At 35.7% G+C, this 18,140-nt stretch overlaps 1 protein-coding gene across 1 annotated transcript in view; it reads right to left on the bottom strand.

The window, feature by feature from the left end:
- LOC132564626 (uncharacterized) overlaps positions 1–18,140 on the bottom strand; it is a 33,931-nt gene that overhangs the window by 3,865 nt on the left and 11,926 nt on the right. The window contains exons 21-44 of the mRNA XM_060229272.1: positions 17,880–17,915; positions 17,505–17,621; positions 16,951–17,130; positions 15,862–16,122; positions 15,413–15,442; positions 14,915–15,111; positions 13,186–13,340; positions 12,371–12,558; positions 12,086–12,127; positions 11,120–11,310; positions 10,411–10,568; positions 9,937–10,118; positions 9,511–9,570; positions 8,199–8,383; positions 7,826–7,986; positions 7,062–7,228; positions 6,745–6,780; positions 6,140–6,256; positions 4,082–4,261; positions 3,657–3,932; positions 3,327–3,497; positions 2,079–2,147; positions 1,468–1,635; positions 452–533 (exon numbers count right to left, since the gene is read on the bottom strand). Of these exons, the coding sequence (XP_060085255.1) occupies positions 452–533; positions 1,468–1,635; positions 2,079–2,147; positions 3,327–3,497; positions 3,657–3,932; positions 4,082–4,261; positions 6,140–6,256; positions 6,745–6,780; positions 7,062–7,228; positions 7,826–7,986; positions 8,199–8,383; positions 9,511–9,570; positions 9,937–10,118; positions 10,411–10,568; positions 11,120–11,310; positions 12,086–12,127; positions 12,371–12,558; positions 13,186–13,340; positions 14,915–15,111; positions 15,413–15,442; positions 15,862–16,122; positions 16,951–17,130; positions 17,505–17,621; positions 17,880–17,915 (3,409 nt within the window). The remainder of the gene's footprint in view (positions 1–451; positions 534–1,467; positions 1,636–2,078; positions 2,148–3,326; positions 3,498–3,656; positions 3,933–4,081; positions 4,262–6,139; positions 6,257–6,744; positions 6,781–7,061; positions 7,229–7,825; positions 7,987–8,198; positions 8,384–9,510; positions 9,571–9,936; positions 10,119–10,410; positions 10,569–11,119; positions 11,311–12,085; positions 12,128–12,370; positions 12,559–13,185; positions 13,341–14,914; positions 15,112–15,412; positions 15,443–15,861; positions 16,123–16,950; positions 17,131–17,504; positions 17,622–17,879; positions 17,916–18,140) is intronic.

The raw sequence follows: 18,140 nt of genomic DNA, 5'->3' as shown, positions 1-18,140 counted from the left end.
GAAATTTACATGAAAAAGTTCAGAACGGCATTATTTTCGAAAAACTGTCATTCTTTCAACATTCTGTAAGAGTATTTTAGATAAACGGTTTTATGTTTAACACTTGTCCATTCGTAAAACAGAATTATTCAGGGAAAGTTTCTTAATTGTGCCCTGCCCTTCAATCTTATCTAAAAACACAGAAGAGAAAAGGTTACCATGTTCTTTGAACATTCATAGACATAAAGGGGACTGATGACCTTCTCTGTCTAGAATTTAATTTGTCACATTTACTTGTGTTCTGGAACCAGCCCATCAGAATAAATCTTTTAAAATGTTTTGTCTAATACTGAATCAAGTATGCTGAACTGTGTTTTGTAGTCAGCACATAATAAAATAATTATATTAATATATTATGTAGGCCTCAACCACCTGTATAATATAGAGGCAAAATCTCTATTGTATTACTTACCAGCCTAGCTGGTCTCCTTTTCTTACAGATAATCTCTTCTTCAGCGGTAATGAGTGATTTATGAGCGAACCTATTTCAGTTTCTGAAATTTAATATATATTATAAAAAAATCATCCTGTTATATAAGAAAAACCTACTTAACAATCTGAATTAAACAGACATAAACAGAAAAATATCTGTGTTAACACAATTCAGTATATTGAAAAATGACATTCGATTTGCAACAACAAATGTAGTCAACTTATCAAATACGCAAGTTTATTAAATGTTTTATCAAACTAACTGATAACTTGAACACCTCGCATTGTCTTTTCAGTACTTTGTACTCAGTCTTTTACAGTTCCAATTGGTGAGAGACACTTACATATTTTATCTGAATAATACTGACTACAGTTTAGATTGTTTGCACTCTGTTCTTTTAATTCTGTTCCTGTAGAAATATCAAATATGTTGTATTTCTTATTTGAATTAAGGAATGCATTTTCTCCTTAAATTTCATTTAACAGTTAATAATATGTATATGTTACACTCATTATGACAACTGTTTTTACATAAAAATACACAATACAAAAGAAGAAAAAAGTTTGTTTTATGAAAATGCATGTCTTGAAAGTAATGTGTAATATAGCGTAAACTATTACAATGATACCGGGAGATAAGTCATGCGTAAAAGAATATATGTTACAATTAAAAAAGATATATCGCCATGTCAAAAAAAAAGAAAAGAAAAAAAATCTGAATTCAATCACAAAATATGATCAAACTAAATATTTACACAGAGAAATGGTATAAACAGTATAACACCAGGTGTTCCTGGAAAGTAAGTGTCTCACACTTCATCAAAGACACAAAGCATGTAAATCTTTCGTTAAACGAAGGAATGCTACACTCCCTGATGAGAACAAGGTAAACAAAGAAACTACCTCACATAATAACAAGCATCGAAACATTTATGACTTCTTATTGCACAAGAAAATAGAAAGCAAGAATATTACATAGTCCTATAGAATACTTACCGTTTACTGTATAATTGGTCATATGTAACAGTTCATATTGTGTGCTGCTGAATTGGCGCCATATATGGAAGTAAATTTCTCCAGCTACTCTCGGTACAAACTCGAAGGCTTGGACCACTTCACAGCAGGGAAAGTCCCAGTTTACATCAAGTAAAAGATAGCCCATTCCTGCCATATCACAGAAAACATACCAGGGACTGTTAAGGCATATCCTCTATGAACTACAAAATCTTCATTTCATTTGAAAAGAAAAACTCAAAGGGATGATTTATTATATAATAGTATATTCGTGTCGTCTAACGAATATATCAGTATCTTATTCTTACATATTGATATAACGATTTTTTTACAATTTTATATTTATTGAATATTTGGTTAATGACATCTGCTCTTCTGAATTTTATGCAATAAATTTGGATATTTCTCAGTTGCTGCCGAGGTTTCAGCAATCTAAATTTATAGCATAAACCTACAGTGCAGTTTAATTCATTACTTCCTTATTTGAGTCTACTATGTCTAATCAAACATAAAAATCATGCGTCTGCATTTCATACAATTTTACAAATATAGCATATGTACAACAATTCACTCAGTGATATTAATCTCCGTACCTGACCGTGTGTCATTGAAAACCGTTATATTGTCTGGCTCATCGTATCCAGCATAATGGTCCCCACAAACTAAAACCAAAACAAATGCATGTTATTTCCACATGTCCGGGGGAGGGGGGATCACAACATTAAATGATAATATATGCTTTGAGAACTTAAACAATAAATTAAAATTTTAATCATCTTTGTTATCAGTTGTTTCCTTTTTCTGTTCGTGGAGGTTTACTAACAAGGACGGGACTGTAGTATATGGAGTGTTCCTAAGAGCTTACTTATTCAGACAAGACAGGTATGTGGAGTGTCCGTAGAGGCTTACTTGGACAAGACTGTTTTAAGTGGAGTGTCCGTAAGGGCTTTCTTACTCAGACAACACTGTTTTTAGTGGAGTGTCTGTAGAGGTTTACTTACAAGCACGGGATTGTGGTATGTGGATTGTCTGTAGAGGTTTACTTACAAGCACGGGGTTGTGGTATGTGGAGTGTCCGTAGAGACTTACTTACCGAGACAAACAAGACTGGAATATGGAGTGTGTGTGGAGGCTGACTGACATGGAAAAGACAGCAAAATGTCTTCAATGCCTGTAAGGGTGCTGGGTTTGTTAACCCGGCCAAGATTGTCCGTAGTCTTTCTTGGGCGGTATGGTGGTTTGCTGATAGTATCTGTAAAGGCTTAAATCCAATTTGTGGATACTCAGAGGATTACGTACTTGAACAAGACCGTGGCTTGACGAGTAAGTTCAAGCTTACTTACTCAGACTGGGCAATCAAAAGCCTGTTGAGACTTACTTTCTCACTCAGGGCTGTGGTTTATTGTTATCTATATCTAGACTACCTCTGAGGGATCACCACCTTATCATGGTGGGGCAGTTTGTGCGCACCTTTGACCCTAAGAGCTTTGCCGGCGGGAGTACATAATGATCCTAGTAGGGCCACCCATGTCGGACAGGTCGAGGGGTAGGGGCCAGGCGAAGTGTGATCCCCCAGTCCTCCAAGTTGGGGGTGGGAAGAGGACTAAAAACCCTCTCCTTTAAAAATAAACTTATTACAGAAACCGAAAGCAGAACAAATCCATCAAATCCAGGGAATGCTACGGCCTTACCTCCGATCAGAGGAGACTCCATGATGCAAGAGGGCGAAAGCCAAGAGGAAACCCTCGAGCAGACCAGGCCATTAGTACACCCCAAATCTTTAAGGCCTTATGTGCCACGAGGCAAGAAGTGGATAGATTATAGGTTATATCTAGACTTACCAGGACAAGACTGCGGTTTACAGGATTTACTGTCGTTATACACATCCGGACAGTCATTGCCAGGATAGACCATTGTTGGATTGTCACATACACGTTCTCTGTATCGTGTTCCGCCTCCACATGTGACGGAACAGAACGACCAGGGTTGCCATGCGTTCCACACACCGTCTCCTATAAAACACCAAACGAAATTTAAGGTTGGTGAAATAGTTCTGGTTATTAATGCTAAATTGGCTATCTTCTTAAGAGATATTAACAATACGGAACAGTTTTATCAAAGTTAATTATATATTACTTTCACTCCAATAAATTGGCAAACATATAACTTACGTGCACAGTACAATGTGCCATGTCCATAGTTGGTGATCTGGGTCCAGGTTTTGTTGCAGGGATCACTGTACGTTACGTCATCATAGTAGAACCTACAGCTTCCGTTTGTGACGTTGTGACATTGATCAAACAGGATATCCAGAGCATCAGTATCCTTACACTCATCAGACCCACCCTCATCAAAGCCGTAGAAATTGTCCCACACATATATATAATAACTGGAAGGGCACACCATGTGGTACCATCCATTCTCCTGTATATTCCCTGTGTCATATGCTTAAAAAGATAAGAAAAAGAATTTTGCTGTAGTTTCACTTTCACTTTCCATTATATATATGTAACAGATTGATTACAAAACTACATGGATGTTATACTATATTTCCAAATTCATGTTAGAATAAAAGGACATGAAAACTGGTCATTACATATACAGATCGGTAGGTCGGGTATGCAGTACTGGAATTCTATATCAACTCCGGGGCAGTAGAGACCATCCCCAACAGGTGCGGGATTGGTACAGTTCCGATAACGGTTCTGGCCTCCCTCTGCATAGCAAGTAGTGCTGCACGTGTCCCAGTCTGACCAAGCTGTCCAGTTACCATCCACTGAGGAAATAATACCGAGGTGTAATGTTGTGTAATATTGTCAATAAAAGGTTCTGATACTTGTGCAGTTTCTTCCATTGTAAGTAGTGAAACAATAAAACTAAAACTTTGTGCTATGACAGCATTTTCTGAAAGTTAGAGCGATGATGTGCCGGCAACTGTTACGAATGATTTACTGCTTTGAAAAAAATCGGCTACATGAAAATTAAGGACCACAATGACTTGATATAGATAATAATACAAATAAATAGGTTGATTACTGATAAATAATACAATTGTGTGTACTCATTCCCATCCTGTTGTTATATACAACGAAAGTGTGTGTACTCATTCCCATCCTGTTGTTATATACAACGAAAGTGTGTGTACTCATTCCCATCCTGTTGTTATATACAACGAAAGTGTGTGTACTCATTCCCATCCTGCTGTTATATACAACGAAAGTGTGTGTACTCATTCCCATCCTGCTGTTATATACAACGAAAGTGTGTGTACTCATTCCCATCCTGTTGTTATATACAACGAAAGTGTGTGTACTCATTCCCATCCTGTTGTTATATACAACGAAAGTGTGTGTACTCATTCCCATCCTGTTGTTATATACAACGAAAGTGTGTGTACTCATTCCCATCCTGCTGTTATATACAACGAAAGTGTGTGTACTCATTCCCATCCTGCTGTTATATACAACGAAAGTGTGTGTACTCATTCCCATCCTGTTGTTATATACAACGAAAGTGTGTGTACTCATTTCCAACCTGTTGTTATATACAACGAAAGTGTGTGTACTCATTCCCATCCTGTTGTTATATACAACGAAAGTGTGTGTACTCATTCCCATCCTGTTGTTATATACAACGAAAGTGTGTGTACTCATTCCCATCCTGTTGTGATATACAACGAAAGTGTGTGTAGTCATTCCCATCCTGTTGTTATATACAACGAAAGTGTGTGTACTCATTCCCATCCTGCTGTTATATACAACGAAAGTGTGTGTACTCATTCCCATCCTGCTGTTATATACAACGAAAGTGTGTGTACTCATTCCCATCCTGTTGTTATATACAACGAAAGTGTGTGTACTCATTCCCAACCTGTTGTTATATACAACGAAAGTGTGTGTACTCATTCCCATCCTGTTGTTATATACAACGAAAGTGTGTGTACTCATTCCCATCCTGTTGTTATATACAACGAAAGTGTGTGTACTCATTCCCATCCTGTTGTGATATACAACGAGAGAGTGTGTTACCCATCCTGTTGTTATATAAACAGAAAGTGTGTGTACTCATTCCCATCCTGTTGTTATATACAACGAAAGTGTGTGTACTCATTCCCATCCTGTTGTTATATACAACGAAAGTGTGTGTACTCATTCCCAACCTGTTGTTATATACAACGAAAGTGTGTGTACTCATTCCCAACCTGTTGTTATATACAACGAGAGAGTGTATTACCTGATGCTAGAGGCGATATAAACAGTAGTACAATTGTGTGTACTCATTCCCATCCTGTTGTTATATACAACGAAAGTGTGTGTACTCATTCCTAACCTGTTGTTATATACAACGAAAGAGTGAATTACCTGACGATTGAGGCTATATAAACAGTAGGAGGAGTACAATTGTGTGTACTCATTCCCAACCTGTTGTTATATACAACGAAAGAGTGAATTACCTGATGATCGAGGCTATATAAACAGTAGTACAATTGTGTGTACTCATTCCCATCCTGTTGTTATATACAACGAAAGAGTGAATTACCCGATGATCGAGGCTATATAAACAGTAGTACAATTGTGTATACTCATTCCCACCCTGTTGTTATATTGAGGCTATGGTAGGGGGAGACAAGAAGTTTTTTTTACAGAGAACTTACAGTGCTGACATAACCATCCATAATAATCCCCGTCACAGATGCAGTCGTAACGTCCGCCTTGATCATCACAGGTCGCACCGTACAAACAATCAACAGTGCTGCATATATTGTCCATTGCTGAAAGTAACACGTGACTATAAACCGAATCTACATTATTTAGGTGGTTGATCAGATTTAGACGTGTTTTCAGAAAAATGCTTAGAAATGTCTTAAAAGTAGAAACAAAAAGAAAATATAACATAATGGGCGAAAAGAAATCAAACTGTACGGAGAATTTTTTTCAAGTGAAATAACTACTTTAACTGATAGAGGAAACATAAACTGTATTGCCTACATATTTAGATAGTGTATTGTGCTTTCACATACAATACATTTTATGTATATAAAACACATATGTGAAAGATGGAGAAATAATATGACATGTTTTATCTTTCCTGTAAATAATATAAAACTCGGTTAACCATGTTTTCCTTGGGAGATACAGAAATCTTATACAACACAGACTTGCATTTTCTGGGTGAATTTTAAAAATGGTAAACAAATCAAATTGACAATAGCTACTTTATACATTCATTTTTACACCTGACCAGAAATATCATACTTACCGACCGATATGACGAAGGAATCGGCAACGGCCATAACTGAAAAAAGATATTTTCAAAATAATTATGATGTATTTGGTAATCGTCAGCACGAACGGGTATAAAGTTCAGAATCTGTCCTATAACAGGATATACAGAATACGGAGAATTTAATGACTTCAATTTGACATTGTTGCTCTGACAGGAAGAATGCAGTTTAATTTATTGTTTGAAATTACACTACCATATCTAATTATAAATCTAAATTTATATTAAAAGCTTTGTGTATTGTTCAACCTTAAAAGTTAATAAGCACACATGACTAAGTATAATATATATACCTGCGTTTTCCTCTACTGTAGAAGCATCGCTGTACATGAAGTACGGCGTTGTTGCCAGCGATTCCCATGCACAGGATCCTGCTCCTTCGACTACTCCAAACCAACCACTGTCAGCTGTACAGTCCTGACCATATGAAGCCTCCAGGAAAAATCGTCTGTTTGTGTCCCTGTATCACACAGAAGATAACACCGCTTCAACTCAGAGAAGCAGAATGAAGCCACAATATCATTAATGGCTATACAAGTCGCGATAAGGAGTTCAAGTATCACTATAGTTCAAACACATCATTAAATTGTATTTGGAAAGATCGTTGACAAAGCCCCAATATACATACCGATCTTGCAATTACGCAATTCTGAGTGCAACATTAACAGATGTATAAATGTGATATCATATTGAAACTGAGACCATCAGACAGCCGATATCATTTCAAGATTTTAAAAATTAATTGAAGGGTTGTTTGGGGGGGTTGCTAGGACATTTTTTTTAGGGGGAAGGGTTGCAGGTTTTGTGTGTGTGTGTCTTTATTGTTTTGTTTTTGTTTTGTTGTTGATTTGTTTGGAGGTAGGTTCGTAAGACTTGTATAAACTGCGTAATTTCCATGCAAAACATTATCGATATGCTGCAATTACGTATAAAGAATATATAACTTGAAGAATTACTTGTATAAAATGAAATACTTTGAATATTGTTGTAAACAAGCAGGAGTTAAGTGATGCAAGAGACAACATTATTATTGTAAGTGACTACTGAGGAGACTTACCCTGCGATACTGCAGTAATCAGTCGGTGTTTCTCGAGTCAGATCGTCGTAGGAAGAATAGAGAATTCGATCACAATCAAACCATGATGACTTTGTGGTGCTGTGACCGTCAAAAACAACATACCTCACCTCTGCGCCGTTTTTGAAAAATGAAACTCGCACCTGCAAATAGATAGAAAGAATACGTACAAATGACTCTGTGTTTACTTTGACATATTTCGTATTTTAAAAGATTCACAATCTTTATGTTGACAAAATAGCAGATAATTATTAGATTTATTAGCTTGTATAAGTGCAAAAAACAGGTTAACTGTAATTTGATATGTTTTATATATACCTGTAGCTAACATGAAACCTCGCAGCACATTACTCACCGCTTGTATGTAATAAGACGTCCAGGAGTTAATCAAACTAGATTTGAACGTCATAGCATTGTCGTCCAATGAAAAAGCTGTCTCATTGTATTCATTGACGACGTGCGTTCCTGTATAGAGATCATATACACTGCTGGCACTGTACAAAGAACCGCCATGAGCAATGTGGAATGCTGGGAACCAACCTAAAATAGACAAAGATTTCCATATCAGAATGACTTATACAAAGTGAAATTCACAAAAGAGTTGCTAACTAAATTGAGCAAATAGATGTTGTTATAGGAAACATGACAATGTTTATATAGATATATGTACAAAATACACATATTTCATAATTTAGAATGAGGTACAATCTGCATCATACAGCTGTTTCATCCTTCTAGGACTCATCAATGATGCTACAGTTATGAAGCCTAGGAGGCAACCGTGGAAAATCCACAGTGATCAAAAGAAAAGTGAAAATGAAGAGAGGTGTATAATTAGATACATTTTATAATTTTCATACATCAGATAATTTTAGAAAAGCGTCAAGAACATGGTGCATTTTCTGAACCGTGCCACTATTCGAGTGAATTAAAACATGGCAAGCAGGTAACAGCAAACCTCGGGAACTTTAAGTCCATCAGCAATGTCTACCACCTGCTAGCTTAAAGATTGTACAAAAGTCCATCAGCAGTGTCTTCCACCTGCTAGCTTAAAGATTGTACAAAAGTCCACCAGTAGTGTCTACCACCGGCTAGCTTAAAGATTGTACAAAAGTCCACCAGCAGTGTCTACTATCTGCTAGCTTAAAGATTGTACAAAAGTCCACCAGCAGTGTCTACCACCTGCTAGCTTAAAGATTGTACAAACGTCCACCAGCAGTGTCTACTATCTGCTAGCTTAAATATTGTACTCTTGACACACAAGAGAATAGCGCCTTTTCATAATTTAGAGTGAGAAACAGTAGAGCCAAACAATGAATTCAGCTGCATCATACAGCTGTTTTGTCCTTCTAGGACTTGTCAGTGATGCCACATCATACAGATCTGCTGATTGTACACTGTGACATGCTCTGAAAGTCAAATCATACCAAGCATCCTTAATGCTAGATGGCAGGATAAAAAATTATGATTGCGTTTCATATCTTAAGGTAGAAAATCCTTGCATAATAACTAACAAAATAACAGGAACCCCATGTCAAATGTCAAACCATGTTAAATCATTTTGGAAAGATCAAAGACAACTGTTGGTAGGGGGTTTGCCTGTTGTTTCTCTAATACTACATTTGTACTGTCATTTGAATGGCAATGCTACATGTAAATCAAATTACCTTTCACGAACACGCCCATTGTATCAGCAGCTGGCATTCCCGCCGCGTAGTAAGAGAAACCTGCAGCAGGAAGATGAAAACATAACATTTAGAGAATTCTTATTCAACCAAAATACTCCAAGGCCTTAAAATATTAATATGTAAATGTATTAGAAATGAAGTTTATAATGTCGTAAATGATGTTATGGGATTTCGAACATTACATGATGGCCGATAATGATATTAATGGCTCTTTACTTGTGGAGAATCTTGATAATCTGCAGTTACAAAAATGTAACAATTCAAAACCATTGCTAATTATTTAAAAAGTTATATATATATATCACAGAGCGAAAATGAATTTATCAACCAGGCTTAAGTAAACTTTAGGCGTACATGCTTCACAATGGGAAAATAAACACATAAGTAAAATTGAAGATTTCGTACCACTCTGCGGTGTATTGTAAGTGCTAGCGCTACTGTACAAGAAAAACGGAGCTGTTTCCACATTTGAAGCACGATCAAACACACAGGGTTCAGATGAGTTTTCAGACAACATCATCCAGCCTTGTACGCTAGCACAGCTGGTTCCACCTTGTTTCAAAATCGCAAAGTTTCGAATATTATCCCTGAAAATCAACGAAAACAATCGTTTTGGTTTTCTTTGAAATATGTCAAGATCAAAAGTGAAATATCTAAATCTGCTGATCTAAAATGGGAATTTATCAAAATAATACGATAAAACACTAAATATATTAAGATAGACTGTTAGGTAGTATACATGGTACACATATCATTTTAAAGTCGTACTGGAGTTATCTACCAAACAAAATACGATAAAACACTAAATATATTAAGATAAACCGTTAGGTAGTATACATGGTACACAAATCATTTTAAAGTCGTATTGGAGTTATCTACCCTGCGATACTGCAGTGAGACTTCGCCTGCGAGATCATGTCGTCATAGCTGGAGAAGAGAAGTTTAGACGAGTCGAACCATGATGTCTTTGTAGAACCACGACCATCAAATATGGCAAATGCAACCTCAGCTCCACCAGAGTAAAAGCCAAATTTCACCTGTTGATATGGTAAATAAATGTTAGTAGAACCCATCCAAACATTATAATGCAATGACTGAATTCTAGTATGTGTTTCAGAATTGGGCCTATTTTGTTGATTGTTTTGTTCTTCACAAATCGAATTTAGATATTATGAAATTTGATTACTTTAAATTTTTCAGTCACCTTCTAGGCTTCAAAATTTAGGCCCCTAGCATCACAGACGAGTCCTATATGATTAAACAGATGTATGATACAGATTAATTCATAACTCGATTTCACTGTATTTAACTTTGTATTCAAAGGTGTTGTTCACTTGTGTGTATTTTGCACATGGATACGCATACAGGTACACATGCTGATAAATATTTGAACTCCAAGTGATGTGGTCGTTATTCGTTAAGATATATATTCATTGCGAGCATTAAGCACTACCAGTAGCAACTGCCGTCATTGCAATTCGTATTATCTTAAATTAGTGCTATGATGATATCTCGTCCAATGAACTGCTACAGAAACAAAAATACATATTCCGATGTCACTGAATCCAAATCACTTTAAGATATATACCAGTTCGGTAAACGTGAAGGAGTCCTGCCATACTTCCAGGCTTGACGATTTGAAAGTAAGGCCCGGTGCTGTTGATACAGTTTTAGCTGATGTATCCAGGTAATTTTCCGTTTCCTCTGACTCCCAAAGGGACTTCAGACTTCCGGTAGAAGCCTGTACTCCTTGGACACCCTTAAACGCCATAAACCAGTCTACCAAAACCAAAGATTTTATAATCATAGATAACAGGCTTCGTCAACAATTACTTTCATTATCAATAAAGGTTTTCAACACTATGATAGTATGAGTCAAATTTCCTGCACCGCTATCTTAAATTTAATCCTTTTCTTAAGGCAATCATTTCAACCAGTTTTGCAATAATTAAGGCCAATAGCATCATTATTAGATCTTAGCTCTTATACAATATAAATACTTTTATTTGACAACATTGTATCTAATTCTGTTAATGCACATTGTATGTGTAGCTTTTGAAATAATCATTCTTCCATAAACGTGAAACCTTTAAGTGATTGTCTCACATGTGTTGTTTTTATACAGTATCTAACTTTGAATATAGATGCTAAAACAAATCCTATCTATCACTGTTTCTATCTGTTTTCATCCAATGCAACATATCCACACTTAAATCCTGTTGACTGGGTACAAATCTAACTAGAAATCATAACATTTTAACATAGTAGGATTGTATTAACAAGTCAGAAAAATGAAGTACATTTTCTTTAGGTTGGTAATGTAAACAGAATGAAAATACTTATAACACAACCAGCAGGGATTTTTTTCAATCCGACAGGTTCCACGGTTGTCTATTAGCTTTCAAAATTAAGACCCTAAACATATCTGGTGAGGACGAAACAGCTTTATGATGCAGTTCTACTCGCTGTTTCTAATTCTAAATTTGTAATAAAATTGGCTGCCCTTTTTACTGCGTATGTTTCTAAAATATTCAGGAATTTGCTAATTACGTACCCATGATATAAATGGCCAGAGCGTCAGCGTCCCCAGTTGGCCCTACAAATTGAAAAATATCGTACATATGTAGTATATTGTGTATAGCATATTTGATCGTTTACTTTCTGTAAAATGGTTTACAACTGTAACCATTTTCTTAAAGATATCTTTTTTATTTTGCAGTAAAACTTTTGTACAGTAACAACGATATATAAAACATTGTTCAGGTATTTATCTTTCATAATGAAGACAAACAAGTCAGAGCTGCTTTCCTACTTGGGATTCTCCCCTCTCAATCATTACCTGTGGCCCAAGTCACGTGTTCTGTTGCTGTGGAATATTTGATGGCCGGAAGACTTGTTGCAGGATCCCATTCAGAACATCCAGTATTGGCACCTCGGTCTTTATACATCAGCCAGCCACTTTCGTCTGTACAGCTTGTGTAGCCTCCCCGATACAGGTAAAATGTTCTCTTACCATTTTCGTCTTCTCTGAATACAGGAAGTATTTAACAAAACTATAAGCATAGGTACAATTGTGGGATTGATCAACGTTATACGACGTGCGATTTTCGCTCTATGTCTGTACGATGTGTGCACAATAGGAATACTGAACGAAAGTTTGCCATGCAGGATGTGCGATTCTATCACACAGACTGTGGTTGATGTAAATTTAGAAGTAAATGTCAGTATGAGAGAACAGTATATTTTCTATTGAAGTCTGTATTATACATCTATAGCTTAGGTATATGTTGGTTGTTCAGGTACAAACTGAAGTTATACACAATCGTAAGCAAGAGAGTTCTGTTTACAACGTGTCACAGATCACTCCATGTGGTCATTTTGCTAACAAAAAATATATACTCAGGTAAATTGTAAGTGTTGTTTTTTTTTGTTACACGGGAGACCTAGCCAGTGCCGATCCCGACTTGCCTAATATAAGTCAACCATTTTTACCGAACCACACAAATTATACGATTCTATTGCACATCTGTACAGTAGGTACTGTATAGTGCATGTGTGTAGACATTGTTAACTATTTTGAGTCAATTTACATTACATTTTATGTTTCCTTCATCAAGAAACTGGTGTCTTAACACATTGGTAAGTTACATTTACCTTAATTGGCAGGTAACATTCTGTGTTGAATCAAGGTCATGCCAACTGGAGTACAGGATACGGCTACAGTCAAAAAAATCGGCTTTTGTTTTCCCAAACGTATCAAATACGACATAGTGAACTTCCACGCCATTGTACCAGACCGAGACTCGAGCCTGTGCAAATATATAGACTGTTCTAAACAGTTTGATATTTTAATGACATATATATTGTAAATTTGTATTCAACATGATTTTACAAAAGACGCACAAGTGAGTTACACCTTTAGATTATTTTGAGTTAGATACAGCAGGCCAAAACAATGAAATAGACAGCGTCATATAGTTATTTTCGTCCTTTTAGCAATCGTCAATTTTAAAGCCAAGGAGGCGACTTTGGAAAATCCGAAGTGATCGACGGAAAAATAGAAATCTAGTTGGGGAAGTGCAGCAGCCCCATAGATAAATTTTCGTGATTTTCATAAATTAGATAGTTTCAGAACAGTACCAAGTACACATGTATATTCTGCACCACTATTCAAATGACACTGATAAAATTGCAATGAATTTTATACTTTGAATCATTGTCTTCAGGTCGGTAATTGTATGTTCTATTTTTGATTGACCAAAGTTAACATGGCGGATGTCATTGGTGAAGCAGAAAATTCTTACTCTTCTGGAACACCTGGTCGTATCCTCCTTGTACTTTATACAGGAGTGTCCGTGTAAATCTTCCTTTTGTTCATATTTGGCCTAGTGTTATGGAATTTGAGCTTGAATTATGATTATGATGCCATGTTGGTATTTTCTTGAAGTGTTTTGTAAGTGAAGTAAAACAGAGTAAATGTGTGCAAAATGTTATCGATGAGATTTAGATTAAACCCATTAAATGCTATTAGTTATTGATAAATATATATATCAGGTGATGCGAGTTAACACATGGTAGTACAATGTAATTTTCATGTTTTTCATTTCAGCGGCTATGTTTTCGTCATGCATTGGCAACAATAATTTTGACAGTTTCAATTCTCCGATACCTAATCAGGAACCTTTGATATATTCCATAAACTTTTTTTACGGAAAGTGCCGAAAAACCCGCATCACCAAATGTACTGTGCTGTTATCATGATCTGTTTAAAAAAAGTATATTTTCTTATAAAATGTACGTTGTGTTGGATAAGTACCCATTGAAACATGTAAGGAAGGTATTGAGGACAAGAGGGCATGATCTGTAATTGTCAACGGACTTTAACAACACATTGAATTTTAAAATAGATGATGCACAACTGGGAACCAATACAAACCTACATATACAACTTGGTAATGATTCACCTCTTCAAGAAATACGGATAACTATGACTGCCAAAAATCAACATGGCCCCTGTCAGATAATCTGTTTTTTTGATCAATCCCAAAATGGGTTATGTACAATTAGGGACATATAAAATTTGGGGATGATTCATTAAGTGCTACAGAAGATATCAAAATAAGTCAAGGATAAAGGGAAGGATGAATACCATTTTATGTAGGTATATATTTATCTATTTATCTATTTTTCGTGTTCTTTATTTCAATTTATCCCTTCAATTCTTGTCATTCAACATTGCAGACAACATGGACATATAAGACATCAAAACCACCAAAAATAACAAATATAGACCATATCAGATTATTTAAAGCAAGCCCCACAGGTAGGATTTGGTAAGATGCTTAAAATATGAGAGGAATCCACTCCATCATTTCTAACATACCGCTTGTGCTGTCACTGTTGAGCCCCAGTTATCCAGCAGTTCCGATTTATAAACACTAGCGGATGAGCTGAAGTCACTTTTATCAGTCACATCTGCATCCGACTCTGTGGAACTAGCTGTTGCGTCATAATAGGCTTTCACATCCGCGTACCCACTTTCTCGTTTTCCATTCGGTGCCTTAAATACGAGTCGCCATGCTGAAAAAATTTTTTTTTTATCAATTTCTTTTCCTCAGATTAGTGTAAATTAAGGAATGTATAGTCCCAACAATAGCGTGGAAACACTCGTTTTAATTTAATGGAAAAGGTTATTATCCAGATTATGAGTGATTGAGTTCCCTTCATAATTTGAATTCTTGAGCGTTTGATTGTGTTTTCATTACTGTTTGATAAAGAACCATGTTTGATATTTAGGTTACAAAGCAGTACTTATCATCTTTCCTAATTCAATAAAAATCATTGTTATATATAAATGCAATTGAAACAAACAGAAACATACGTCCTTTGTATGTATCCAGAATATCTCGCTCTGAAAAACAAAACCAAAATTATTAGATGAAGACATAAAAACACCAAAACAGAAAAAGGCTGATTCACATTTGATTTCGAATAGAAATTTCAAAAATATACAGAAAGACTTTGTTCAAATTAAATGCAGATTCATGTTTTGAAACAGTACCAAAACAGATTTGACTTCCTAGTCAAGATTACCATTACAATGTTACAAAGTGTCATATTATCAACAATGTTGAATTAAATTTATTTTTCATATTTTGCATCATGTTGTATTTATATTATTTCTAACTTGAATTCTCTAAACGCTAGATGGAAATACGACACATCATGCAGTTACAGCATTAACACTGACGAAAAATGCATCACATACCGCTGAAGAATTTACGAACTAAACAATGATTGACCTAAGGAGTTCCCACAGAAGATACTCACTGATACAGTTGAGTTTGGCGTATCCATATTTAAGTACACCTGGATATGATCCACATGGATTACCACCGAAGTAAGAGTCCGTGAAGAAGAACTGACAACTATCTGTCTGTCCATGACAGTACCCTCTCAGCCTGTTTATGGCATCAGTTGTGTAACAATTGGTTCCATCGCCGTAATACGCATTATCGACGTATATGTAGAAGCCAACAGGGCATATCATGGTGTAGTTCTGAGTCTCGTTCAGATTGCCTGTGTTGTATTCTGTGGATGAAAAGATTCCTTTTAATGTAAAAGTTGTGCAGCACAACTATCATCACAATTCTATTTAAGACCGACCTTCGTTGTATATTTCAAAAAAATAATTAATTCCGTACCATCTCGTAGACTATGTACGTCAGTGCGAGTACACTCCACACTGGTTATTTGTCTGATGAAGGTGGCCGTGTAGTCTTCAAAACGTCAGTGGTTGTATTATTAAAACTTCTAACCTACAGTTGATCACCTTTGCTTCATATTGTCAGAACAGAAAGGCATTATTTAAAAAAATCAAAAATTGACGCTGACCCCTGATCCTGTGACCTTGTTTATTTCTGACAAACTTTTCTTCATAATGTCATAACAAAATAGTCATCAAACAAGAAGAGCCATAACTCGGTAAGAATTGGCGAGATTGAATGGCATTTATTGAAACACAAGATTAAGAATAATGTATTCATTCTTTTCTTGAAAAAGTCCAAAAAGGTAAGGGATATTGAAAATTGGTACAATGCAAATGAAGACTAGTTGAATATCCCTTTGAATTGGAACTAGTTTTTTTCTTCAAAATAATGTGTTGTAAATATGTTCCTGTTCCAAAACATCGGATAAGGCAGACTGATTTTGCCAACGACGCAAAATGGAAAAGAAAATAGGAGAAGCAGATAGAACCTTTAAACAGTAAATAAATATTGAGTATATTTGAACTATGCGAATGACAAATCAATGACAATGAAATAGCATCTTTGAAATATTGTTAATGAATAAAAATAATTTGATGTTTTTGTATGACAATTATTGGTAAAATAGTGCAATTATTGTGTTTCTACACACCAGGACAGACGTCATGATCCGGAACACAGGTCTGCACCTCGAGGTCGGGATATCCGCAGTCAAGCCCATGCCCTACTGGTGCTGGTTCTGTACAGTTACGGTAACGGTACTGTGTACCTATGGCGTAACATGACGTACTACAGGCACTCCAGTCGCTCCATGTTGTCCAATTACCATCCACTGTAAAAACGTGAAACTCAATTACTTTTTTCACGCTTATGTCATTACAAACCTAAATGTATTTGAAAAAGAGGCTGCACATTATACAATTAATAGTTCTGACCTCACCCCATTTTCAATTAAAAACCCAAAACCTCTTTGTTGTAATTTCTCCTTGGTTAAGAGTTATGGAATTTTCCGGTCTTTATGTTCCTTAAAAATGAAATTTGACCATACAAAATAAAATTGTACCATGAAAAATCCTTCCAACACTCTCTCTTTATTTGAGTCGGAAATAATAAATTAATTTCTTTTTGTAACATGCTTCCTTATTTGATTCAGTACTGCTTTAAAACCATATTATCACATCCCCATGTGATCAGTTTATAACTTACAGTTCTGACACAGCCAGCCATAAAAGTAACCATCACAGAAACAGCGGTACCGAGATCCCCAATCATAACAAGTGCCACCGTTTTCACATTCAACGATTTCACATATCGTGTCCTTTGCTGTGTAATAAAGAAATTGAATACTAATGAGGACAAAAATATGGTACAAGACATAATTGTAGCTTGATATTTAGCATATAAGACACACAAGAGATATAATAATGATCATTTTAACAGTAGTAAGAATAATAGGTAATATTTCATTAACATTGAAAATATAAAAATAACTGAATTATTGGTATATCGGCATGCTGAACAAGAACCGGTTGATAAAAAATCGACAGCATGACATAGTACATAGGTAATTTGTAAACTTACACATAGAGATTGCAAAGACGTCCGCTATGGCCATATCTGTAACAAAGATCTTGAATAAGTTACGATTATGATAAATGAGTAAACTTTGGTTTTGTACATTTTCTAACAGAAACCAGAATCCGAGTCCGACTCATGCACTGTTTCATCTTAATTCAAACATGCTAGGTAACCATAAATTTGTTATTATATGTTCAGGTTGAAACTGTGTTTAAAACATAATATCTCATTGATATTGATCTTCCAAAAAACGAGAAATGGTTG

The sequence above is a fragment of the Ylistrum balloti genome, unplaced genomic scaffold (assembly GCF_031769215.1).
Source record: "Ylistrum balloti isolate Yb309-2 unplaced genomic scaffold, AGI_CSIRO_Ybal_v1 Utg372444, whole genome shotgun sequence".
NCBI classification, from domain to species: Eukaryota; Metazoa; Mollusca; class Bivalvia; order Pectinida; family Pectinidae; genus Ylistrum; species Ylistrum balloti.
Note: the sequence above shows the minus strand (reverse complement) of the source record. Positions and strands in the feature narration are given on the sequence as shown.